This window comes from Grampus griseus (genome assembly GCF_964374135.1).
Source record: "Grampus griseus genome assembly, chromosome: 1".
NCBI lineage: Eukaryota > Metazoa > Chordata > Mammalia > Artiodactyla > Delphinidae > Grampus > Grampus griseus.
In genome coordinates, this window is record NC_139017.1 from 140,825,696 (window position 1) to 140,849,944 (window position 24,249).

At 54.9% G+C, this 24,249-nt stretch overlaps 1 protein-coding gene across 5 annotated transcripts in view; it reads left to right on the top strand.

The window, feature by feature from the left end:
- Positions 1-24,249, top strand: part of TTC39A (tetratricopeptide repeat domain 39A) — a gene marked incomplete at its 5' end in the record, with an annotated part of 52,291 nt that overhangs the window by 23,124 nt on the left and 4,918 nt on the right. For all 5 annotated transcript variants that reach the window (XM_082658711.1, XM_082658713.1, XM_082658709.1 and 2 more), the window contains 12 exons: positions 5,324-5,455; positions 6,351-6,427; positions 7,704-7,771; positions 10,163-10,227; positions 12,273-12,372; positions 13,700-13,765; positions 15,112-15,220; positions 15,665-15,732; positions 15,814-15,873; positions 16,799-16,960; positions 21,728-21,819; positions 23,772-23,892. In XM_082658711.1, the coding sequence (XP_082514837.1) occupies positions 5,324-5,455; positions 6,351-6,427; positions 7,704-7,771; positions 10,163-10,227; positions 12,273-12,372; positions 13,700-13,765; positions 15,112-15,220; positions 15,665-15,732; positions 15,814-15,873; positions 16,799-16,960; positions 21,728-21,819; positions 23,772-23,892 (1,120 nt within the window). The remainder of the gene's footprint in view (positions 1-5,323; positions 5,456-6,350; positions 6,428-7,703; positions 7,772-10,162; positions 10,228-12,272; positions 12,373-13,699; positions 13,766-15,111; positions 15,221-15,664; positions 15,733-15,813; positions 15,874-16,798; positions 16,961-21,727; positions 21,820-23,771; positions 23,893-24,249) is intronic.

The window sequence follows — 24,249 nt, forward strand, 5'->3', positions numbered from 1 at the left end:
GATCCCCTCTTTGCAGCTCTAGGTTGTCCTCTGCCACAACTGGTTCCCCCAGGTCCCCAGGGAAAGCAAGTGCTGGGGTAGGGGGACGGCTTTCCCCAAGCCTCAAGCCAGGCCTGTTCAGTTTCTCTAGACCTGACTGACCCATTGATCTCCTGTCTGGGGTCAGTGGCCCAGCTTCTGAGCGGGGCAGCTCCAGGGCTTGGTGGTCCTGAGTCGTACGGTAGTCCCTCTGCGAGCGGTCCTCACACCTCATCCCCACCCTCTGGGGGGATCCGGCTTGAGGTACGGCAGGGCCGGGTCAGCTCGGGAGTGGGGCCGCTGCCTGAGGCAGGCCAGGCCCCATCTTGCCCCATCACCGAACATCCAGGCTCCCCTCCCAGTGCTTTAGGGAGGCTCCCCGGCTCCCCTTCCCTCCTGGTCACTACCGTCCCGAAGTGGCTCCTCTCTGCCACTGCCCCCTCAACGCCCTCCTCCCGCCCTCGGCCCCCTCCTCGCTGAGGGGCTGCCTCACCTTCCCTCACCTCAGGAGGGCCCTCTACTAGGGGTCCTGCAACTCAGGCTCCCGAGAGGCAACGCCTGCCCTGAAGGAAGCACCACAGAGAGAACAGGCTTCCTGTGAGGCCACCTGTCATCTCACACGTGAGGCACTGTAACCTCTCTTTCTCTTGACTCCTGCCCCATTCCGGAAAAGGGTCTTTGCTTTCTTTTGAGTTGAAGCGCTTCCTCCCCAAACAGTGGATGTCATGAGCACACTCCCCGTCCCTTCTTGTGACAACCAAATAATGTTTCCAGAAATTGCTAGCTGTCAGGGGAGGGGTGGGCAGATTCAGTAAAAATACCTCCCCATCTCTGTTAAGAACCACTGGTCTAGATAAAATAATTCTTGCTCAAAAATGGTCTCCTCTCCCCATTCACAGCCACTGAAGCTGTGAAGGATGCTGGGGGTCAGTGTCATCCACTGCTCCCCATAGCACGCGTGGTGTCTCGTTTCACTGTCACCCACACTTTGCCCTCGGGGAGTAACTGGGCTCTCCAAGCCTCCCCCCGCCCCAGCTTCTGCTTTCCCTTTTTCACTTCTTTCTTTTTTCTTTCCCCCAAACTAACACCAGAACCTGCATGTTATACTACTTTGTTGTTTGTTTGTTTGTTTTACAGCAGGTTCTTATTAGTTATCTGTTTTATACAGATTGGTGTATATATGTCACCATATATACACCATTTGCTTTCCCTTTTTCACTTCTTTGAGTAGCTTCTGGTTTATTTTACTTCACGCTGTGTGTGTCCCTGAGCACTGTCTCTGGAACATGGTAGCTACACTACTCATTTGATGAAAAAAATGGTCATGGTTGATAAGCAGCAGGACCAGGATGCACATCCAGCCCCATTCAGCTCCACAACCCACACTTTGCCTCCTGGGCCATCCTGGATCTCAGGCAGGTGGAGTTTCCCTGGCACAGGAGGCCTCACACGTGCCGCGTCTTCCAGGAGGGAGGGAAGGAGGTAGAACAGGTGTGTGGGGCCGAGGGAGGGTGGTGTGCCCCTGCACTGTCCCGGATCCCTCTGGGGGAGGAAGCAAAGTCCCCTGCTGAGAGGAAGGGGCCAGGCTGGTGCTGGGCTGGGGAGGTGGCAGGGACTGGGCAGAAGTTCATGAGTGGCACGATGGGCCGAGGCTGGGGGCCCCGCTCAGAGCGTGCCTGTCCGTGTGGCTGGCGGCTTCTTCCTGCCTTGCTCAGTGGCAGCGCCGCGGAGAAACTAGGCGGTCGCGCGGCTCCTAACCAGGGCAGCGGGAGTTGGCAGGCCAGCAGTGAGGGTTTTGACAAGAGAGTGGCTGGTATGAGGAAGCTCAGCTAGGGGGTCAGGGAGAGAGGACAGGCTGGAGGTGGGGGGATGGTGCAGTGGGAGTGACTGGAGAGAGTGCACAGGCGGCAGGCGGGGAATCTGTGGCTGGGAGGGTGGGTGGTATCGTGCAGGACTCCAGAAGCAGAGCTGGCCTCTGGGCTGACGGGAAGGTCAAGGTGTGACCCATGGGATGGGGCAGTTGGGCGCCTGGGGCCCGTTCACTCAGCAGCACCTCAGGAGTGCCCTCTTGTGGCCGGCGGTGGGCCGGGTGCTGGGGCTGCAGTACTGAGCGGAGCGTGGGCCCTTCTCAGGGTTCCTCACGGCACCAAGTGAAACAAGTAATAATGGCTTTAGGACCAGCCACATACCTTCCGGGGTGCACTGCAACGTGAAAATGTGGAATTCTTTGTTCAAAAATTATTAAGGGTTTCAAGACGGTGACAGCAGAGCATTAAACCAAGCATGGAGCCCCGTGTGACTGCACAGATCGCACACCTGTGTTCAGCCAGCCCCGGAAGTCTTCCTGGAGGAAGTGACATTTAAGTTGAGAGAGGTTGAATGAGAAGGAGTCAGCCAGATGGAGAGGGCATTTCCAGGCAGAGGAGCAGCCGGTGCCAAGGCCTGGCAGTGAACAAGGGTCTAGTGTATTTGAGGAAGACAGATAGTCAGCCTGGCTGGGGTGGGGAGAGCTGGGGACGGTCCCAGAAGGGAGAGGGCAGGGTGATGGAAGGTGGACTGGGGATATGAGTCCCCCAGAAGGTGGTTGGGCTGGAGAGGAGGGCGGCGAGGTGGGTCTGAGAGGCGTGGGGGGATTTCATGAGGGTGAAGGAGAGTGGCTTGGAGGCAGGGGGTCTGTCTCTGAGACAGGCTGCAGGGGGGCATCCTCGCCCAGAGAGGTCCTCGGGAAGTAAGGCCTTAGGCTGTGACTGCAGGGGTGTCCCCAGGAAACAGCAGTGGGGTTTGGGTCAGAGTCAGTCGTCCTGATGGTGAGGACAGGATGGCTGATGAGTAGCTGACAAGGGCCTGAGCCCTGGCTACTGGCAGAGGAGGGAAGGGCTGGAGGCTGCTGGGCTTAGCAGACCTCCAGGTGGCCAAGGAGTCCCCAGTCCCAACACCCTGCTCTTCCGATGGCTCTTCCAGTGCCCTCCCCATCTTGACAGCTTGTCTAGGCCTGGCAGGTGAGACCCCATTGGGCATCATGTCCTAGAGGTGGGTCTAGCTCAGAGGTGAGGGGATCGTTGCTTCTAGGGGTCTGGTTGCCATATGTACAACAAGGACTTTGTGGAGTACAGACTAAACTTGGGGTGCCTGAGGTCTGGGGGGTTGTTATACCTCTGTGCCCTGAATCCCAGTCCAGACCAGAGTTGGGGGCTTCCACGTCATGGGCTGGGGAGGGGCTAGGATTCCCAGCTGCAGGTGCCTGTCGGGGCCTTGGGCCTCAGACTAGAAATTCCATTTCGCCTGCCAGCTGCCCAGGAGGGGCTCTCCCTCCTACTGGGCTGGGCAGGTGTGGCTGAGTCTGGGCCTGGGACCTGGGGGCGAGGAGGGTGAGAGTTGGAGAGGCCTGGGGGAAGGGGATTATCTGGGAGGTGGGTCTGTGTGCTGCCCGGGAAACCCTTCCTCAGGGAGAAAGTTTTTATGTAGGGCAGTGACCCTTGACCCTGGCAGGACACAGAGGGACTCAGACTCACATTCATTGAACATCGGTGTTATGGCCCTGGCCTGGGCACCCTACTTAAGCCACCCAAAGTCCTGGGAGAGAAGGGTTATTGTATCCATTTTACAGAGGAAAAGCCTGAGGCTCAGAGAGACTGCAAGACTCACGAGGGTCACACAGCTGGTGACTAGTGAGGCCAGGATTCCAACCTGTGTCTGAGAGACTCTGAAGCCTGAGTTCTGTAACCCCACTGCAGACTGTGGCCTCCTTTCCACAAGCCACTGCCCTCAGATAAGCGGTTCTAGCAGAGACCTGGGAGGTGTCCCAACAGCTGCCAGGACTGGTCTCCTTCATGAACCTTTGACTTACAAGGATAATATCACCTGAGAATCACCCAGAAGTAAAAAAGCAACTTAATTTACAGAGGTGCTTTATGAATGAGGAACAGGTGAAGTCTTATGATAGAATAGACGGTCTATAAACCTTAGTCATCTTCTCTCTCCCCTGAAGTTCCCAGCATAAGCCTGGCACTGAGGAGTTTGGAAAATAATTAATAAGGGGGTGTAGGGAAGGGAGCAAAAAATCGCTGCAGCATCTACTGTGTGCCAGGCAAGGGTAATCCCCAGCCAGACCCACATGGACTCGGGTGGGCCAGCATTATTGTCCCCATTTTGCAGAAGCATAAATCAAGGCCCAGATACATTGTGACTTTCCCACGTACAGAAGAGGACTGGCATTGGTCCCATCCTTCCTTGCCTGTTGCTCTCTGCGTGTGTTAGACTAAATGCCACCCCTCTTCCCCCCAACACCCTTTAGATGCAAGGTCTGGGGCTGTGGCAGAGCCAGGAGACAGGACGGGGAGTCTTCCTGAGACCGGCTCTCTCAGCCCTGTCACGTTGGTGCTGAGTCAGAGATAAATCTCACACAAGCGCTGTCCTTGAGGAGCCCACAGTCTGGGAGAGAGCTGAGCCTCGGCTGATATAAGTTCAGTGTGACCTGTGCCTCAGTTATAGACACATGCTCCCTTTGGGAGGGAGCCCTGGATTCCCAGTGGCCTTTGAGGCATTTGAGGGCCTTCACAGATGAGTCAGGGGATGCGGGGGTAGGGGATGGGCATTTCAGGCTGAGGGAACAGCAAGGACAAAGGCCTGCAGGAGGGAAGATGTGGGCTTTTCTCGAGGAGAGTGTGTGTGGTTCAGTGTGGTATAGTCTTGAATGTGACCAGATGGTGGGTCAGAAGCATAAGTGATACGAGGGCTGGGCTGGAGAGGTGGGCAGGGCCTGTGATGTGTGGTGCCTCGGGCCCCCAGCATTGTCTCATGGGATGTGGAAGTCACGGGAGGGCTCAGGCAGAGAGCAACAGGATCAGATGATGGGGTGGGGAGAGGCAGGAGGTGGCGAGGTCAGTGAGGTCCAGGAAACAAGGATGGGCAAGCCCGAGGTGGGGCTTGAGGAGAGAAGAGACCCCACAGACAGGACCTGTGGTAGATGGGGCAGCAGGTGAGAGGCAGGCCCTGGCGCAGGGGAGTACCACCTCAGGCCAACACACTGCTGAGCTCTTTCGGAGTCCTCACGGCAGCCTTGCTGCTGCCGTCCATATGGAATGGGTGAGAAACCGAGGCTCAGATCTGGAGTCACGTAGAGCCACTCAGCAGGAAGAAGAGATGCTGGGATCCGAGGCCGCCTGAGCAGCAATGGAAGGGTCAGCCCTTGGCGAGTCCCTTCCCCTCCCATGCGGGATGGGGGAGGGAACGGTGGGTGATGACACAGGGTCAGCTACCTTGGAGTTCTAGGAGTTTATGCTCTCGTGTCCCTTCTCTCTGGCAGAACCAAGGAGAGCATGTACCACTCACTGACGTATGCCACCATCCTGGAGATGCAGGCCATGATGACCTTTGACCCCCAGGACATCCTACTTGCTGGCAACATGTTGAAGGAGGCCCAGTTGCTCTGTCAGAGGTCGCGGCCGGGGGTGTGGACAGGGATGAGGGGTTGTGAGGCCTATCCTTCTGTCACCTTGGCCTATCCCAGTGCCTAACATGCCACTATTAGTCCAACTCCTTTTGGCTAAAAAAAGGTGTCCCCAAGTGCTAAAACCCATCCCTGTTAGCACTGCCTCAGGAGCTGTGTTGTCTGAGCCAGTCATGGAGGGCTTCCAGGGGCCAGGCTGGCTTGGGAGGAGACAAATCCTGGCTCTGTCACGTAATAACTCGCTGACCTTGGGCAAGCCCCTTTCTGGTCTGAACTTTCCTCATCTGTGAAATGGGTGTGATGACAGGGTTGTTGTGGGGACTGAATGAAGACTTCGGTTACGGGACCTGGTGCATAGTTTGTGTTCAGTACACGTTAACTGCCTGTATGCGTGAATGAATAGACCCTCAGGGTTCGTGCACAGGTGGAGTCGTCATTCACTGGGACACAGCCCTGCCTGCCCTAGGCCAGGCCCTGTGCTGGGCACTAGCCACCCAGGGAATCATCAGACCCCGGCCCCTCTGACGCCTGAACTGCCTGATCGGGGAGACAGGCACAGACAGTAACATCCCAGCCCGATGCAGGGAGGCTCATGGGGTCGTGGGGGTCCAGCCGGAGGAGCAGGAAAGGCATCCTGGAGGAGGTGATGCCAGAGCTGGGTCCTGTAGGGTGACTAGGAACTGGCCAGGGTAGAGCGGGCGGGGGAGGGGGCTCCATGCAGAGGCAACAGCAGGGGCAAGGGTGTGAGAAGGCCTGGACTGGGGGGAGTTGCCAGGAGTTTAGTGTGTGGAGTCCTACAGGAGGGGCAGGAGATGCTGTTGGAGGCACACGGGCCCCTCGCTCACCCTCCCTGAATGACCTGAGATCCCATTTTCCTCTTCAGGCACCGGAGGAAGTCCTCTGTAACAGATTCCTTCAACAACCTGTTGCACCGCCCCACTATGGACCAATTCACGGAAGGTGTGGCATCTGGGATGTGCTCTCAACTCTGCTGACGCCAGGCAGCCCGGTTCCAGGCCCAGGAAGGGATGGGAAGGGACAGGTGTCCTCCCAGTTGTCACCCAGGGGGCCGGGCCCTGCCCTAGACACTGGGACACAGATGGGTCAGACCTGGGGCCTTTTGAGGACTGGTCTCAGGTGGCGGGGGTGGGGGTGGGGTGGTGAGGGCGGGGGAGCAGGTGAGATTCACTTACCTGACAGTATTACCTGCTGGAAATTGGGTAAGAAAATGCTGTCACAAGGTCCATGCACTTTGCTCCTCAGGCCAGTGTGGGCTTAGGACTGTGTGTGCAGTTAGGTCTACTGGTTTAATTATCTTAGTGATCTCACGTGCTCCTGCGGGGAATGTGGTCCTAGAGGCTGACACACTGAGATGAAACAGCTGGGGGCCGTGGAAGAGAAGGTCTGGGCCGCCAGAGCCATGTGGCATCTTTGTGCCATGACCACATGTGGCAGTCCTGGAGACAGCAGCAGCCAACCATAAGCAATTTGGGGCCCTTTAGTGCAGGGGCAAATGGCCCTCCCCACCTCGAGAGCCCTTTGAAGGTTCCAGTGCAAAACAGTGCTTGTGATGGTGCCACTCTCTCCTTCCTACCTTCCATGGCTCCCTGCTGCCCACAGGACCAAATCTGCAGGCCTCCACCAGTGTTTAAGACCCTTTACAGCCAGACTTCTGCCCCTCATCTTTCCCTGTCCCCTAAATCTCTCCCTGCTCCACCCCATTTTAACCTTCTGTGGCTCAGCTGTCCCCCAGGCACCTGAGTTGTTTGGCTTTCCTGGGCCTCTGCCGAGAAAGCTCTTCCTGCCTCATCCTTCCATCCCATGTTCAACTCAAATAGCCCAACTCAGGTGTCTTCTTCTGGAAGTCTTTCCTGACTCCTCGGGCTGTGTTCGTTCTCCTTCCTTACTCCTGCAGCCTGCGGCTTCCCTGGGTTTATCCATTCATCCCAGCACTGTAGGGGTGTTGGTGCACAGCACCTGCAGTGACGCCCGGAAGACAAGAGAACAAGGCCCAGGGCCCTGTGCTGACATTCTCGGGGGTGGGGTCGGGGGTGTGAGCTAATTCAGGGCAATGGTGCCTGCCACCAGGTAACCTGGTGATGGGGATTCGGGAGGTGGCAGGCAGGTGCTGACTCAGGCTCCCTTTGCCTTTTGGGAAGTGGGGTGAGGAGGATTTGGCCCAAGCCTCCTGCCAAGAGTCCCAGGAGGCCGCAGGGCTTTGGTTTTCTCCCTGCAGTGGAAATCCACGCTGAGGTCTGCTACGCAGAGTGCCTGCTGCAGAGAGCAGCCCTGACCTTCCTGCAGGTAGGAACCCTCTTCTTGTACAAGCAGCCTGGGGGTTTCAGAAGATGGGTCACCACGTCTTAGCCTGAAGGGTCTAGAGCAGCCATGCCCAGCCCCTTGGGGTTGAGGCGAGGACTGAGGCTCCGTCACCCCAACACTCCTGGCCCTGGGCAGGCTCAGTGGCAGAGGTGATGGGCCTTACCCCTCCACACGGAGCACACGCGTTCCCACCCACTACCAGGATGTGCTTCCACCTCGTGACTGCTGCTTCCCTGCTGTTTTCATGTCACAGGGGTGACAGAGCCTGCTTTACGTTTGATTCATTCAGCACACTAGTCTGAATGAATCAAACATGATTTATTCAAAAACTTGACTTGTAGAACCTGCAACATACCAGGCTTTGTATGTACATTACAGGCATGTTGTTTTTACATACCGTATACACATTGCGTGTTTTTTTTTTTTTAAGATGTTAGGGGTAGGAGTTTATTAATTTATTTTTGCTGTGTTGGGTCTTCGTTTCTGTGTGAGGGCTTTCTCTAGTTGTGGCAAGCGGGGGCCACTCTTCATCGCGGTGCGCGGGCCTCTCACTATCGCGGCCTCTCTTGTTGCGGAGCACAGGCTCCAGACGTGCAGGCTCAGTAGTTGTGGCTCACAGGCCTAGTTGCTCCGCGGCATGTGGGATCCTCCCATACCAGGGCTTGAACCCGTGTCCCCTGCATTAGCAGGCAGATTCTCAACCACTGCGCCACCAGGGAAGCCCCTGCATGTTTGTTTTTACCTACATTTCTATGTATTATTTAATCAGCACCTCCCAGGCCTATGATGGGGAGGATTAGTGGGGGAGGAACCGCTTTCTCAGGGTCACATGGTTAGCAAATGGCGGAGCTGGGATTTGAACCAGGTCTGGCCAACTCAGAGCCTATGCTCCTCACCACAGTGGAAATTATGAGAACCATCACGTCATGATTTTACCAAAAAGCCTGGATTATAATTATAAAATATAATCGTCATGTAAATAGGTGTACTGGGGTGGAGAGGCACATATAAATTTTATTGTTGGGGTACTGTTTATTTTTGTTAGTGATTTTTCTGTCTTTTTGGACCTCGGATGATTAGAATTGGATTAATCTGAATTCTTCGTTGGGATCACTGTAATAATTGCACCATGACTGGCCTTTTATTTCCGTTGTTTGTTTACCCTATTATTACACATAATAATCACCCACGAACCCCCCACCCAACTGGAGAACAGAACCCTGCTGGCACATCTCCTTGCCCTCTGCCTCCCTTCCTCCAGGGGAAACCACTACCTAGAGTTTGTATTTATCATCACCCGCCCTATTTTTTTTTTTTTTTTCCGGTACACGGGCCTCTCACTGTTGTGGCCTCTCCCGTTGCGGAGCACAGACTCCGGACGCGCAGGCTCAGCGGCCACGGCTCACGGGCCCAGCCGCTCCGCGGCATGTGGGATCTTCCCGGACCGGGGCACGAACCCGTGTCCCCTGCATCGGCAGGCGGACTCTCAACTACTGCACCACCAGGGAAGCCCCCCCCCGCCCTATTTTTTAAAAATGGTTTTCTCGGCTTCCTATTCATGTCTGAACAGCACATTGTTATGTTTTAGTTGCCTTTGAGCTTCTTAAGGCCTCAAGCTGTGTGGGACTTGCTTTCTTCACCCAACTGTACGTGGCAGTGTAATACTGCCTTCTATGAATATACCAGTTTGTTTATCCATTATCCTGCTGAAGGATATCTGGGTTGTTTCCGGTTCTTGGCTGCTATGAACCGTGATTCTGTGAGCATTCTTGAAGATGTTCATCCATTTCTCTTGGGTGTATACCTGGGAGTGGAACTGTCAGGTGGACTGTAGGTATTGGTGCTTTTTTTTTTTTGGCTGTACTGTGTGGCATGCAGGATCTTAGTTCCCCAACCAGGGTTCGAACCTGTGCCCCCTCTAGTGGAAGCACGGAGTCATAATCACTGGACCGCCAGGGAAGTCCCCAGGTACTGGCGCTTTAAATTACAAATGTGATAAATACCTGCTTGTTGTAAAAAAACACAAGCAATCAAAAAATGAACGTCTCCCTTCCTTCCCCACAGTTCCGCCCCTGTTAACCGGTGGGAGCATCTCCTCCAGGCCTCTCTCCACGCACATAGTATATGTACATATGAGCCTGCTACAGGAGGTTGTGGTTGAGCCCTGGGCATTGTGGAGGTCTTGTTTGGCAAGCAAGACCCTTATCTCAAGTACCAGGGGTAGAGTGGGGAGGCCTCTGACCCCACCCATGTGGGGCCTCTCATAAAGCTGGGCCCAGGGAGGACCAGGCAGTATCCAGAGCCTTGTATGATCCCTCTCAAGCCTGTGGCTACCCACCCAGGCCCGGCTCTTAGCATCTCTCCCCCCTGCAGGACGAGAACATGGTGAGCTTCATCAAGGGTGGCATCAAAGTTCGAAACAGCTACCAGACCTACAAGTGAGTGGGGCTGGCCTGGGGGGCCTGAGGCCACAGCATCTACTGCCCTGTGTCCCTCAGGCTGCTTTGTGGGAGGTAGAGGGCACTGGCTGGAGGCAGGAAACCTAGAATGCTATGTGACCTCAGATAGATTTCTGTACCCTCAGGACTTCAGTTTTCTGGAATATTATTCCCCTGGGTGTATCCGTTCATTTGGTCCCCCTGAGAGCAGACTCTGTGCCTGACCCTGAGCTAGGGGAAAACAAGGCACATGTTCTGTACAAACAGCTCGGTCTGGTGGGGGTGGGAGAAAGACACAGGAACAGTCATTTTGAGAATAGCAGCAGGACTCCTACACATCCGTAAAGGCCCCGTCCAAATGCCGCTTTCCCCATGAAGCCTTCCTTGAACCCTCCAGTACACAGGGATGATGCTTACATAATACACACCACCTCTCCAAACTGGGAGCTCCTCGAGAGCCAGATTATTTCCATGCCATCTCAGCACTGGGCCACACGTAGGCCGTGTTTATGGAGCAAAGACTGAAGACTCAGTCCAGAGCACTTCTGCCCAATGTGGTCCCGCAATCCTTACCTACAATTCCAAAATCAGAAAAGCTCTGAAAATAATTAACCCTCCCCACTGCCCCAATTTTGGCATTGAAACTCCTTTTCCATTAAAAGTTGACTTGAATTGACTTGAGACTATCATCTTTATTTTCCCCACTTAATGTGACTATTTCCCTGCAGAGAGATGGTGAGTTTGATTTCCAGGTACTACTGGGGTATAGCACACCATGCAGTATATGGACACCACACTGCTTTGTGGGTCCTGCTGGAATTGTTCAGGGAAACCAGACTGTGTTCTGGCCCTTGTAGTCTCCCTACCAGCTGCCAGAGTGATGTTTTCAAAGCACAAACCTTGTCAGGTCAGTCAGTCCCTGCCAACTCCTGAGACCCCTTCTTGCTCTTAGAATAAATTCCTGGGTCCTGCCGAATCATTCCTGGGAGGTCCCCCTGTCCTCCTAGCCGTAGCTCCCGTCCCACTGTGCCTCAGACATTTGGGCCTTCCCTCAGGTTTTCAAACATGCCAGATTTCTACCTGAGGGCCCTGGGACACACTGTCCTCTCTGCCAGGAACACTTTGTGCCAGGCTAACTCTTCATCACTCAGTTTTCAGCTCAAATGTCAGCTCCTTGAGGAAACCTTCCCAGAACCCCAAACTAGGCCAGGCTCCAGGGTTCCTCTTCATCCTCACAGTGACTCGATAGGGGTCTGTCTCTAAGAGCGGGAGAGTTGTGAGGACAGCAGCTTGATGGCTTTGCTCCCTGCTGTCCTCCGGTGCTTGGCACAGAGAAACCTTAGTCCGTGTTTGCTGAGCAAATGCCCTCAAGATGCTCGTGGCCTGGAAGGGAGGCAGGTACATCTTTAAAGCCCCTGTCCTGCCCCAGACAGACTGGGATATGGACTCTGAGCTATTGGTGACCAGAAGAAAGAGGGTTGGATTCCAACCAAGAGACTCCAGGAAGACTTCCTCAAGGAGGCGGTGTTGGAGTTAACCCAGTGGTTCCCAACTGGGGGCGGTTTTTCCTCCCACGAGATGTTTGGCTGTGTCTGGAGACATTTTGATTGTCATACTGGGGGAGGTTGCTGCTGGCATCTAGTGGGTAGAGGCCAGGGCTGCTGCTGAGCACCCCAGGATGCACAGGACGGCCTCCCGCCCCCACCTGAACAAAGAAATTATCCGGTTATCCAGCCTAAAATACTAGTAGTGCCGAGGTTGAGAAACTGTTCTAGACAGAATGCAGAGCACGAGCAAATGCCTAGATGTTGGACAAGGCGGGTGTGCTAGGGCTGATATAGCTGAAATTCAAGAGCAAGTGGTGTGTCATTACGATGGGAGATGGGGCTAGAAATTCCTCGAATATCAGCTCTCCGGATTGCCAGACGGTTACCACCGCCAGGGAGTTCTGAGATCAGCTAGGAGTATAGGGGCAACTTGGGCCCAGCTGGAAGAGGACCCAGCCCCCCACATGTGGCTGAAACAGACTTTGCATCCCTCCGCAGGGAGCTAGACAGCCTCGTGCAGTCCTCACAGTACTGCAAGGGAGAGAACCACAGGCACTTTGAAGGAGGAGTGAAGCTCGGTGTGGGAGCCTTCAACCTGGTGAGTGGGCATGCCCTTCCCACATCCACAGTGTCTGGGTTCAAGATTAATCTCCCCTGCACATCCCTGCCCTACCCATGGTCTCTGCCGAGCTACTATCCCACGCCCCAGTGATGAAGCAGACACGTGGCCAGCCTGCGGGCTCACAGCTGGGGTGGAGATGGGGGCTGGCCGTGGCGTTTCTTCCCAAGGCAAGTTGAAAGCTTGAAATCCACTACAGTGGCAGCGTTTACAGCACCAGAAACTGACAAACACAATACATCAGGGCCTTTTCCTCCCCGGAGGGCTGCTGGTTAAACATTGACCAGTGGCAGGGAGGGAGACAGGCCTGGAAACAGCTGACGACCCACAGGGAACAGAGAGCCAGGACGCCTTCCTGGGGGAGCCCGGGAAGGTTTCACAGAGGGGATAATATTTGAGCTGGATCTGGAAGGATCCATAAGCGGAGGACGTTTTCCAGGCAGGAAGGGCATTCTAGGCAGAGGGAACAGTGAGCTGAGGCAGGGAGGCTCAGAAGAAAGAATTATGCCTGCTCCTGGAAGGAGGAGCTGCTCTCTGACGATTCAGACTTCTGGCCCTGGGTGGCCAGGGACTTACCCAAAAGTGTGAGTGTGGCAGGGGGTGGCTCTCTCCCCTCTAGGCAAAGCCTGTTCTGATGGGGGTCCCTACCCCTCTCTGGGTTCCAGATTTCCCCTGTGTAAAATGGGAGCAGTGATCCCGGCCCAAGTGCTGGGAGATACCAGCTGCCAAGTGCATCAGGTACTTCAGCAGGTTGTAGCTGGACTGGCTGCGGTTCGAGAACCGGCTCCACCTCTGATGAGCTGTGGTGCCTCGGACATATCCTGTCACTTATCTGTGCCTTGTTTCTCCGTCTGTTGAAAGGGGTTAGTGATCCCTTCTTTGCAGGACTGTACTGAGGATCAAATGCAATGACAGAGCCCCTGTTACAAAGTAGGGATTCAGTGTAATATCAATAGCTAACTGCTAGGTGCAGGCCCTATTATGTGCTTCACATATATTATTTTGATCCATCTGGTAGGGGCTATTATTATTCCCATTTTACAGATGAGGAAACTGAGGCAGAGAGAGGAAATGTAGCTGCCCGAGCTGGGAGTGGTGAGACTAGGATTTAGACGCAGTCGGCTCCTAATTGTCACTCTGTAGTGCCTCTATCTGGGGAAGCTGGCTTTCAGAAACCTAGGGCCTCCTCATGGGCATTCCAGAGACAGGGCCTGCACCTCTGGGATTACCCCCAGGACTCTGGAGACTTGGAGATTGGGAGGGTCAGCCCCCACCCCTTCACGTGTCCACCTGCCTCTTCCTGCAGACGCTGTCCATGCTTCCTACCAGGATCCTGCGGCTGCTAGAGTTCGTGGGGTTTTCAGGAAACAAGGTAACCACCTTCCTTCTGGGGATCTCAACCTGCTCAGCCCCAGGGCTGGAGCTCAGCTGAACAGGGTGAGGCTGAGGGGCTGCGGGGCCTGAGTGCCAGTCCTGGCTCAGCCCCCCTCAGTGTGTGGCCCTGGACAAGGCTCAGACCTCTCTGGACCTCAGTCTCCTCTCCTGCAAATGAGGCCATTGATCCCTGCCAGGCCCTTCCCAGGGTAGAGAGGCTCTCGGGTAAGGATGGGTGTGAACAGCAGCTCCTGGGGTCCTTCAGGGGCCTGGGACCATATTCTCTGAGCCTGGCAGGTGGCAGGAACCTGGTCCTTCTCCCCTCAGAAGACCTTGAGCAAGTCCCTTCCCTTGGGACCATTTTCTGGTCTGGGAGATGCCCAAGGGAAGCCCTACTGTGCATTGGGCCTTGAGGTGGAAACCAGAGGACTCAAGCACCCAGAGGCTTTACTGAGGGCAGGAATCTGAGTGCCAGGTAGCAGATCAGGGAGGGCTCCCTGGTGGAGGAGGCCTGATGTGGTACAAGAAGCATTAACCTGGAAGTCAGGGGCCCTGGGTCAGTCCAGCCTCATCCCCTTCTCCCTGTGAGTCTGAGCAAGGCCCGCCCTCCTCTGGGCCTCTTTGTTTTGTAAAACAAGGGGCTTTTTTTTTTTTTTTTTTTTACATCAGGTCAATGTTTCTCCAACTTGGACTTTCTCCAGCCCTTCCTGATTTTTGCCATGTCCACACACCTCTGTATTATTACTTATGTATCATTTTTCTCAAATGTGATTCATATTTTTTACTTAAATTTATTTAAAGGAAACATTACTACACAGAAAACCCGAATTATGTGGCACGATCAGAACATAATCATAACAATTAATACAAGAACTGAGCAATCTCACGAAAGCCCTGTCTGTGCCCTGAGCCTGTGGTTAGGATTATCTGCCTCCTTGTCATTCCTACTCCCCCACCAGACGTGGGGCTACTCAGGGCTTTCGTGCCCACTATGGGGACTGAGCAAGTGAATAAAGGGGGGAATGGGGAAGGGGCTACTGAGGAGACAGGGGACACCCACGCCTTTGCCCTGGCTGTGGCAGCGGTGTCCCCTGCCCTCAGGAAGATGGCTGAGGCACTGAGAGGGGCAGCCCCTTGTTCGAGGTTGCACAGCCTGGGAGCAGCTGACCCGGCCTCCAGGGCTCCAGACTCGGAGTCCAGCACTCTCTGGTCTCTTCTGTGGCAGCGTTGCCCTCACACCTGTCCAGTGACCTCCCAGGCCCCTCCCCCCCTCCCTGGGTCCCACGGAGGACCCTGGGGAGCTCAGGCCTTGCTGGCCTCAGCCAGTCCCCGTCTTTCCTCCAGGACTACGGGCTGCGGCAGCTGGAGGAGGGGGCATCGGGGCACAGCTTCCGCGCCGTGCTCTGTGTCATGCTGCTGCTGTGCTACCACACCTTCCTCACCTTTGTGCTCGGTAGGAGTGAGCTTGGGGCGAGTGCTGGGGCCTCTGGGCTTTGGTGGGCTCTAAGGGCAGGGGGTGAGAGGGCAAGGGGCTGCAGACCCTGCTCGGGCCCCCAGGACTGGGGATGGGGCACTGAAACCAGAAACAGCAGAGCCGAGTCAACTGTCCTGGGGCCTGGCCTGCTGACCACTCACTTCCTCACAGTGTGACTGGGTTCCAGCCCCAGTTTTCTCATCTGTGAAATGGGGGTGGGTCATGCCCACCTCAGAGAGGGTGTGAGGATGCTGTAGGCTGTACTGTCTAATTCAATCCTCACATCACCCTGGAGATAGAAGAGTTATCATCCCCATTTCACAGAGGGGAAACGGAGACCCTGAGAAGCCCCTGGTAGGTTGCTGGGAGGCGGATCACCAGGGAGGATGGTGACGTGTCCTATTGTCCCCCCACCTCCTTCAGGCACTGGGAACGTCAACATCGTGGAGGCAGAGAAGCTCTTGAGACCCTACCTGAAGCGATACCCTAAGGTGAGCCCTACCTCCTGGCAGATACTCCCAGCCCACGTGTGCCTTGTGGACCCACACGGACCCACATGCGTGTTGTTGCAGGGCGCCATCTTCCTGTTCTTTGCGGGGCGGATTGAAGCCATTAAAGGCAATGTTGACGCGGTGAGTAATGGGGGTCGGAGCTGGTGCTGGAGGGCCCTCGGGTCTCCCAGGCCAGTAGGAAGACAGATACACACAGACGAACTCAGGGACAGGGCAGACTGGGAGGAGGGCCCCGAGAGAGGACTTACGGGAGAGCGGGGGCAGGAGAGGCACTTCCAACTGAGGCAGTCTGGGAAGACAAGGGAGGAGTTGGCATTTGTGGTGAGTAGAATTTGAACGGGAGATGGAAGGCTACTGCATCCTTGAGTAAGGCAGAAAGGTGGGAAGACCCGCTGTCCAGGGCAGGGCGACAGGCTGGAACCTGGTGCCAGGGGCTGAAGCGGGCACCTTGAGGGTCTGGCTAAGGAGTCTGGGCTCTGTAGGTGGGAGGGAGCCGTCGAAGGGGTGAGAGAGGGGCGGGTCACGGTCCGGGCAGAATCCCCAGCATTAAACCAAGGCCCAGGACGGACTCCGTGACCTGGAGTTCTGGCGTCTCCCGCTGGTCCTGGCTGTGGTTCCTCAGGCAACAGGACAGATGCCCCAGGTCCAGGTCACTTCGTGGGGGCTTCTGGAACCTTTGGAATTTGCTCTGAGGCATAGACGTTATATCACTGTAAGATTAGTACTTTCCACTGCCTGTTATCCCTCTATTATAGCTCTGTCCCACCCTTTCATTTTGTGCTGCAAGACCAGAGTCCCCAGGAGGGGCAGTAACTGGGCCCAAGGTCGTGTAAGACTTAGGCGGTAGAACCAGGACTGGAGGCCACAACTCCTGTCTCCCTGATGCTGCCCCTCGCCCCCTCCCTGAGCCTGGCACAGGGCTGGGCCGCTGTGCACGGCAGGAGGCTGGGGCTACTGTGGAGCTGGACGGGGACAGAGGGTGCAGAGAGCGGGGCGGGGGCGGGCCAGGGGACACCCACCGAGGCTGACCGGAAGGTTCCCACAGGCCATCCGGCGGTTCGAGGAGTGCTGCGAGGCCCAGCAGCACTGGAAGCAGTTCCACCACATGTGCTACTGGGAGCTGATGTGGTGCTTCACCTACAAGGGCCAGTGGAAGATGGCCTACTTCTACGCAGACCTGCTCAGCAAGGAGAACTCCTGGTCCAAGGTGGGCTGACACCATGTGCTGGGGGCACGGGGGGACCAGGCCAACCCACACTGGCCATGAGCCCCCAGAGCAAGGGCCAAACCCCTAACTGAACGCAGATGTCTCAGCTGGAATTTAACCAAAACCACAAATTCTACCAGGCCCCAGGGTTGGAAAAAACTAAAGACCATGAGGAACAGATGACCTTTAAAACTAGAGTGTGTCGAGATTTTTAGTCACAAGGGACAAAAGTGTGTTGTGACTCACATGGTCTATATGAGTGTCGCCCAACAGAAATTTCCATTACCGTGGAAATGCTCTATTTCTTTTTTTGTAATTAATTTATTGATTTATTTTTGGCTGCGTTGGTTCTTCGTTGCTGTGCGTGGTCTTTCTCTAGCTGCGGCGAGCGGGGGCTACTCTTCGTTGTGGTGTGCGGGCTTCTCTTGTTGCGGAGCACGGGCTCTAGGTGCGCGGGCTTCAGTAGTTGTGGCATGTGGGCTCAGTAGTTGTGGCACACAGGCTCAGTAGTTGTGGTGCACAGGCTTAGTTGCTCCATGGCATGTGGGATCTTCCCGGACCAGGGCTCGAACCCGTGTCCCCTGCATTGGCAGGCGGATTCTTAACCACTGCGCCGCCAGGGAAGTCCCGGAAATGCTCTATTTCTGTACTGTCCAATGTGGTAGCCCCTAGGCATACGTGCACACCGAGCACTCGAAATGTGCCTACTGCAATTGGGAAACTGGATGTCTTCAATTTTATTCCATTTTAACTAACTTAAATGTAAAAAGTCACATGGAGCTAGTGGACATAGTACCTGACTATGCGGGTGTAAACATAAGAGGCTCATTGGTTCATATAACCGAAAATTCTAGGCACATCTGACTTCAGGTAGGGCTGAATTCAGCAATTCATATTATGTCGTCTGGGCTTGTTTTTTCCACCTGGGACTGTGCTCTCCTCTATGACATCTTTGTCGTACAGGCAGGTTCCCTCCATTTGCCAGCAGGGTGGCTATGGGCTGCCTGCCCCTAACTCACATCTTCCCTTTGGTTTCAACCAGAGTCCCTGGATAGAACCTCATTGGTCTGGCATAGATCACAAGTCAATGCCTGGAAACAGGGGTGGGAGGACCCCTCATGGATTGGGAGTAGAAGATGGGTGGTTCCCCAGAAGAAAAATGAGGTGATGCCCCAGAATAAGTGTGGATGGGGGTGGGCATTAAAGAGATGCCATGTAGGCAAAACGAAACAAAACAGATGCTCAGCGCAGCATCTTATAGCTTATAACATCATGGTAAGTGATGAAATAAGTATCAGGCGTTATCATCATAGTAACCATAGCACAGACTTCCGAACCAAGGGTCTTAGAGTCATCTAGATCATCACAGAGCATCTGGTAGTGTCAGAGCCATAGCACTTATGTCTCAATGACCTTAAATCCCTATTTCTCATCTCTCCCCCACCTCTGCATGAAAGTCCCTTTTCAGTCCCCCTACCTGGGGCCCAAGCTGAAAGGGAGCTCTCTGGGTGTGGGCAGGTGGGGCCCGCAGGAGGAGTGGGCTTTCACGGAGCTCTGTGTGCCCAGGCGTTATCTCCGTCAGGCCCAGGAGGGGCACTGAGGCTTAGAGAGGGTGTGTGACATTGCTGGGCCACACAGCTGCTGTGAGGAGCAGAGGGAGGATGAGGCCTCCAGGTGTCAGGGAGTCTGGCTTCCTGACTTGGCTCAGTCTCCAGCTCTGTGACTTTGGGGAGGTCAGCCCCTCTTTCTCTGCAACACTTTCCTCAGAAGGGTTTCCTGTGAAAGTAGGGGTTGTGGCACCCCGAGTTCTGGGGCTTCATTCATCCCTAATCTCCAGCACTTGGCCACCGGAGTCCACCAACTTCCAGCTCTAGGAAGTTGGCCTGTGGCCACTGCCATACGTGCCGATCCCTCTGCTCAGCATTCTTCCCTGCCTGTACTATGCCGAGTCGTCCCTTTGGGCCCGTCACGTTTCCCGCAGTACTCGCAGCTTGGGTGACCAGAAACCAGATGGTGACAACTGTGTGCTCAGTGCTGTAACGGGGGAATCCGAGGGGAGCTCAGAGGCATCCCTGGGCAGCCCAGCCAAGGGGACAAGGAAGGCTTCTGGAAAAGGAGATGTCTGAACTGAACCTTGAAGGAGGAGGAATTAGGGTGGCAGAGGGGAGAAAGTGGAAGTTCTCTCCCCAAACCGAGAGAACTGCAGGGGCATAGGGTTTGTGGGTGGGAGTGCAGAGGGACTGTGGAGGGACCGTCCCCCTCTAAGCCACTCGTTGTAAGCTTCTTGAGGACAAGGACTGTCTGACATCACAGAGCCTGGTAGAATAATCCAGCAAAATAAATATGTGGACTCAGTAGGCAAACAGATAACTCTGGGAGACAGGAGTCCCATCAGGGAAGGTGACTGCAGTTTTCCGTCAGTGTGGCCCCATAACATCCCCTGGTAACTTGGATGTCCATGGGTCTCACAACTCTAGGTCACTGCGTCCATCCTAATTCCTGTGGACTCAGTGAGGGTGCGCTGTCCCGGGGGAGTAGGAGAAGGCTCTTAGAGGAAGCCAGCAGACGAGCCTGGCAGAGAAAGGACAATGGCATCCCAGGCAGAGGGACAGCACAGGCAAAGGCCTGAGGTGAGTTCCAGGAGTGATGGGGAAGAGTGGCCAGAAGAGGAGGAGCCAGAAAAGCCGGTCACAAGGGCCCTGAGTGGCTGTTTGGGCTTCAGTCTGACAGTGGGGGAGCCCATGCTTGTGGCTTAGATTTGTGCTTTTAAGAAATCCCTCCTGCAGTCGCTGGGCACGCTCACACGCCAGGTCCTGTTCTAGGGCAGGACATACACAAATGAACCAAGCAAAGGTCCCCTCAAGGCTCATGTTCTAGTGGGAAGAGAGAGAGACAAGAAACACACAAATAGATGATGTACAGTGTAAGATAACGTCAGGTTCCAGCAAGTGCGATGAAGAAAAATCGGGTCAGGTACGGGTGCAGGGCGTGATGAACAGTGTGGTCAGGGGAGGTTTTTATGAGAAGACACCATAATGAAGTGAAGGAGCAAGCCATGTGGACATCTCCGTGAAGAACAGTCCAGGCAGAGGGCGTTGGTAGATATTAGGGCAAGAGGGGGAGGAAGCTGAAGCCGTGAGTTGATGTGTTCTGGAAGCAGCCCGGAGGCCAGTGTGGCTAGAGTGATAACGAGTGAGGGGGCAACAGTGGAGGGGAACTGGAGAGGAAACGGGGCGGACCACACAGGGTCTCGCAGGCCATGACAGGGCATTTGGATGTTCTCCTAAGTGCGATGGGATACCGTGAGACGATGTCTAGGAGGGACTGATGTGATCTGCTTCTAAAAGGTCAGAGTGGCAGGTGGTGTGGAAAATGGCTTGCAGGGCCAGGAGGGGAGCAGGAGATCAGTTAGGAAACCATGTGAACTAGGACAGCAGAAAGACATCCCTGGTGGCCCGGAGCAGGGAGATGCTGTGGAGGCTGGTTCAATAATTGAGGTGAGGGCTAGGGCAAGGCCAGTGGGATTTCGGAGCTATATGGGAGGTAAAATCATGAGGGCTTGGTGGCTCACTACCAGGGCCGGGGAGAGGGAGAAGGCACAGATGACACTGGGAGGTTACAGATGGGATGGGGAACAGATTTCACAGAGGGGAGCTTCTTCTCAGCACACCCCACAAAGACCAGCTTTTCCTCATGTTGTGAAGGGCAGACTGCGGTGCTGAGGGCAGACTGGAACTGGGAGTAGCCCTGGGCTTCAGCAGGGTGGGGCTCCCAGGTGGAGGTTGCTTCCCACCTTCTCTCTCCTAAGACTAGACTCCAGGATGTCCTGCTCCGTTTCCTCCTCCATCCGCTACACTTGTTGGCTGGGTAGCTGCCCCAGGTGGCAGGAGCTGTGGTTCAAGACTTGGCCACTGGAGGGCAGCACAGAGCCAGACTCCCCTGGCACTGGACTTCAGGCAAAGGGGAGCGGCTTTCAGGGATGGATCTTTGGCCGGGGGTGGGGGGGTGGTTGTGGCAGCTGTCAGTGGCAGCTGTGGATCCAGTGGGCAGACCCTTGAAGCCACACAAACCTGGGGTCACTCCCAGCTCTGCTCCTAGCAGCTCTGCTGTCCCAGGAAGTAGAGGTGGGGTACAGATTCCTTTCTGGCATTGTCTTTGGGATCAAGTGAGGTGATGTATGTAGAGTGCCTGGCACACAGCAAGGCAGTATCACCAAGGGGCCCTGAGCTGAGCCCTGACCCAGGGCCCTGTTTATTCTTCTGGCCTCACACCTCTTCTTGTATACATCCCATGCTTTATGCTAGTGATTTGTATCCTACGTACACACATCTCTGCCCTCCCCGGCTTTGATCAGGCTGTTCCCCTTGCCTGGAAGGTCCTTCTTCTGTCTCTGTGAGTCTTCCCATCGGCGTTCAAGGGCCCAGTCTGAAGTGGCTGCTTCCCTGCAGCCCGTGCTGCCCCGTCTTTGTGTCTCCATCCTATCCTCAGCACCACCCCGTGCATCCTCTAGTTGCTTGAGTCTGCCCTGCTACTTCAGAGTGGAGAGGGCAGCTGCTTAGACATGGCCCATCGTGGAGTTAACTCCTAGCTCAAATCCTCAAGCTGCTTCGGCTTCCTCGCCCAGTTTCTCCCCTGGGGCTTGGGGATAATATAATGTCAGCTACTATGCTGGGCCATAGTGAGGTTCCAGTAAGGTACTGGTGCCAGTTCAGGACTGCGATTGGAGGGCAGGCTGCTCACACCTGACTGTTGCTCTGCCTCACACAGGCCACCTACATCTACATGAAGGCCGCCTACCTCAGCATGTTTGGGAAGGAGGACTACAAGCCGTTCGGGGATGACGAAGTGGAGCTGTTCAGGTGGGTCCGACCGTTGCAACCCGTCGTAGGCCCTACCCACAGCCAGCCTGAGCTGAGGGAGGTGGTGGAGTTGTCGTCTCCCTGACACTCCCCCAAAGTCACCCCACGTGCCTGTCCTTCCCTCCCATAGCCGGGGGCCTCCTGCTGCCACTTGTGAGAGCCCTTTGAATCCATTCAGAGGTTTTCTTTCACAGAAGTGGTTTTGTCAACATTCTTTCCACTGAACCTCTTTCACCTGCAGAGTAGGACAGATGTGGACACTGAGGTCCAGAGAGGTTCCTTCTGCTGAGTTAACCTGATCTACTCAGAAAAGCAGAGTTGGAATTACATAAACAGGATAAAATCTAGCCTCTGCCATTTGTTAGCTGTGTCACCTTGGACAATTTCAGGATCTGTAAAATGGGAATAACAACCTCTGCCTCTGCAGTGTCGTTCTGCGAATCAAAGAGGACAGATTTAAAGAGCCTGGGGTAGGGCCTGGAGCCAATAAATGGCGGCTGTTTTTATTCTTATCTGCACTACTGTGTTTGCCTTCTGCAAAGGGCCTAGAGCAGGGCTCAGCCATGGCAGGCTGAGGATGGAGCCTAGGGCTTTCCTCCAGTCATGGTGAGGGTTGGCCCCAACATGCAACATGCTAGGTAACCCTAGCTTCCTGGGCTGTCACAGTCACAGAGCGTTTATCATTTACTGAGTAACTTTGTGTCTCCATCTTAATGTAACTCTTCTAGAAGATCTGTGAGGGTAAGAATCTGTGGGGGAGGAAGAGTAATTTTTTCTCCATCCTTCTAGGTTCTTGGCTGAGACCCTCATAATAAGATTAACAGGAGAAAAGCAAACAGAAGTTTACTAACTCCTGTATACGTGGGAGAGACTCAGGAAGACTGAGCTAACTAACCCTCTGAAATGGCCCGAGCCATTACCTTAAGTGCATCTCCAGCTAAAGGACAAAAGATCTGGGGGCATAGGGAGCCAGTTGCGGGAGGTTTTCAGGTAAAAGAGGGTATGTGGTTGTTACGCAGATTTAAGTCTCTGCCTTCTCCACTGATAAGTTTCTAGAGATTTAGTTATCCTCCTCTTCCTGGTACAGAGAGAGATAACCTTACAAATGGAGATTTCCCTTATAAATGTAAATGTCTCGTACAAAAAGGTAACTTCTACTAGGTTTTCAGAGCTTTTTGTGTGTCTGCTGTTTCTTAAAAAGAATCAGCCTAAAATAATCTTTATGCCTAAGGAGCATATTTGGGAGTAACAACTTCTCCCTTTCATATCATTGTCTCCATTTTAGGGATGAGAAAGTAGGCCCAGAGAGGTTCCACAGTGAATAAGCAGGGGAGGTGTTTGGTGGGGGACCTCACAACTAGGTCCAGCTGTTTGCTGGGCCTGGACAGCTCAGGTTCTGAAGGTCACAGCCATACCCCCACGATTATGGCAGGGATCGAGGGTAAGGCGGAGCTGGGTGGGTGAGGCCCCAGATGTGGAGGCTTGCCCAGCTGCATACCACATTTTACCGTACCCTTGGGAACAGCTGAGGAGGCCACAACTCACGTGGCCAAAGTTAATGAAAGGTTTGTGCTGTGTGGTCTTGGGCAGGTCCTTCCCTTTATGAGTTTTAATCTCCTCTGTGAAAGTAGGGTCAGACTTCCACTGGGCCCTTAGGAAATGGGGGCTGGGAGTAGAGAGGGACAACTAAAAGGCAGAGCAGGCCTGGGGGGTTTGTGTACATTCTCACCTCCGCCCGCTGCTGCGGAGGAGCCCCTTGCCTAGCCCTAGGAAGTGCTCGGGTCTTGGGGCAGGGCCTGTGAAATAAGGCCATAGCCACAGGCTATGAGTCCAACACTCTCATCATATAGATGGTGAAACTGAGGCCCAGAGAGGGGCCAAGCAGAGGCTGGGGACTCTGTCCTTCCTAGCACTTTCTCGCCCTCTCCCCACCCTCCTCATCTCTTCCACAGAGCTGTGCCGGGCCTGAAACTCAAGATTGCTGGGAAATCTCTACCTACAGAGAAGTTTGCCATCCGGAAGTCCAGACGCTACCTCTCCCGCAAACCTATCTCATTGCCCATCCCTGCTCTGGTGGGTAGGAGGGTCTTGACTGGCTCTGAACTCCAGTTTGGGATTGTGGGGATGAGCTGAGAGCCAGGGATATAGCCACTGGCCCCGGGGGAAGTGGATGAGGGAAGAAGACCTCATGCCTCAGGGGCCTGGAGAGGATTTCACAATTCACCTGGTACTGGGTGGGGGACACAGATGAGCTGGAGCCTGCCTCAACCTCTGAGAAAGCACTGGTCTACTAGGGATGGGGGTGGAGAGACAGGTGAGTAGGCTGCAGGCACCTCAAGGCAGAAAGAGCAGCCCCCCCAGACAGCCCCACACCCCTGTCCCCGGGCAGAGGCATCCCCTGGCTGTTTGTGTTTCCACCCTGTTTCTGTC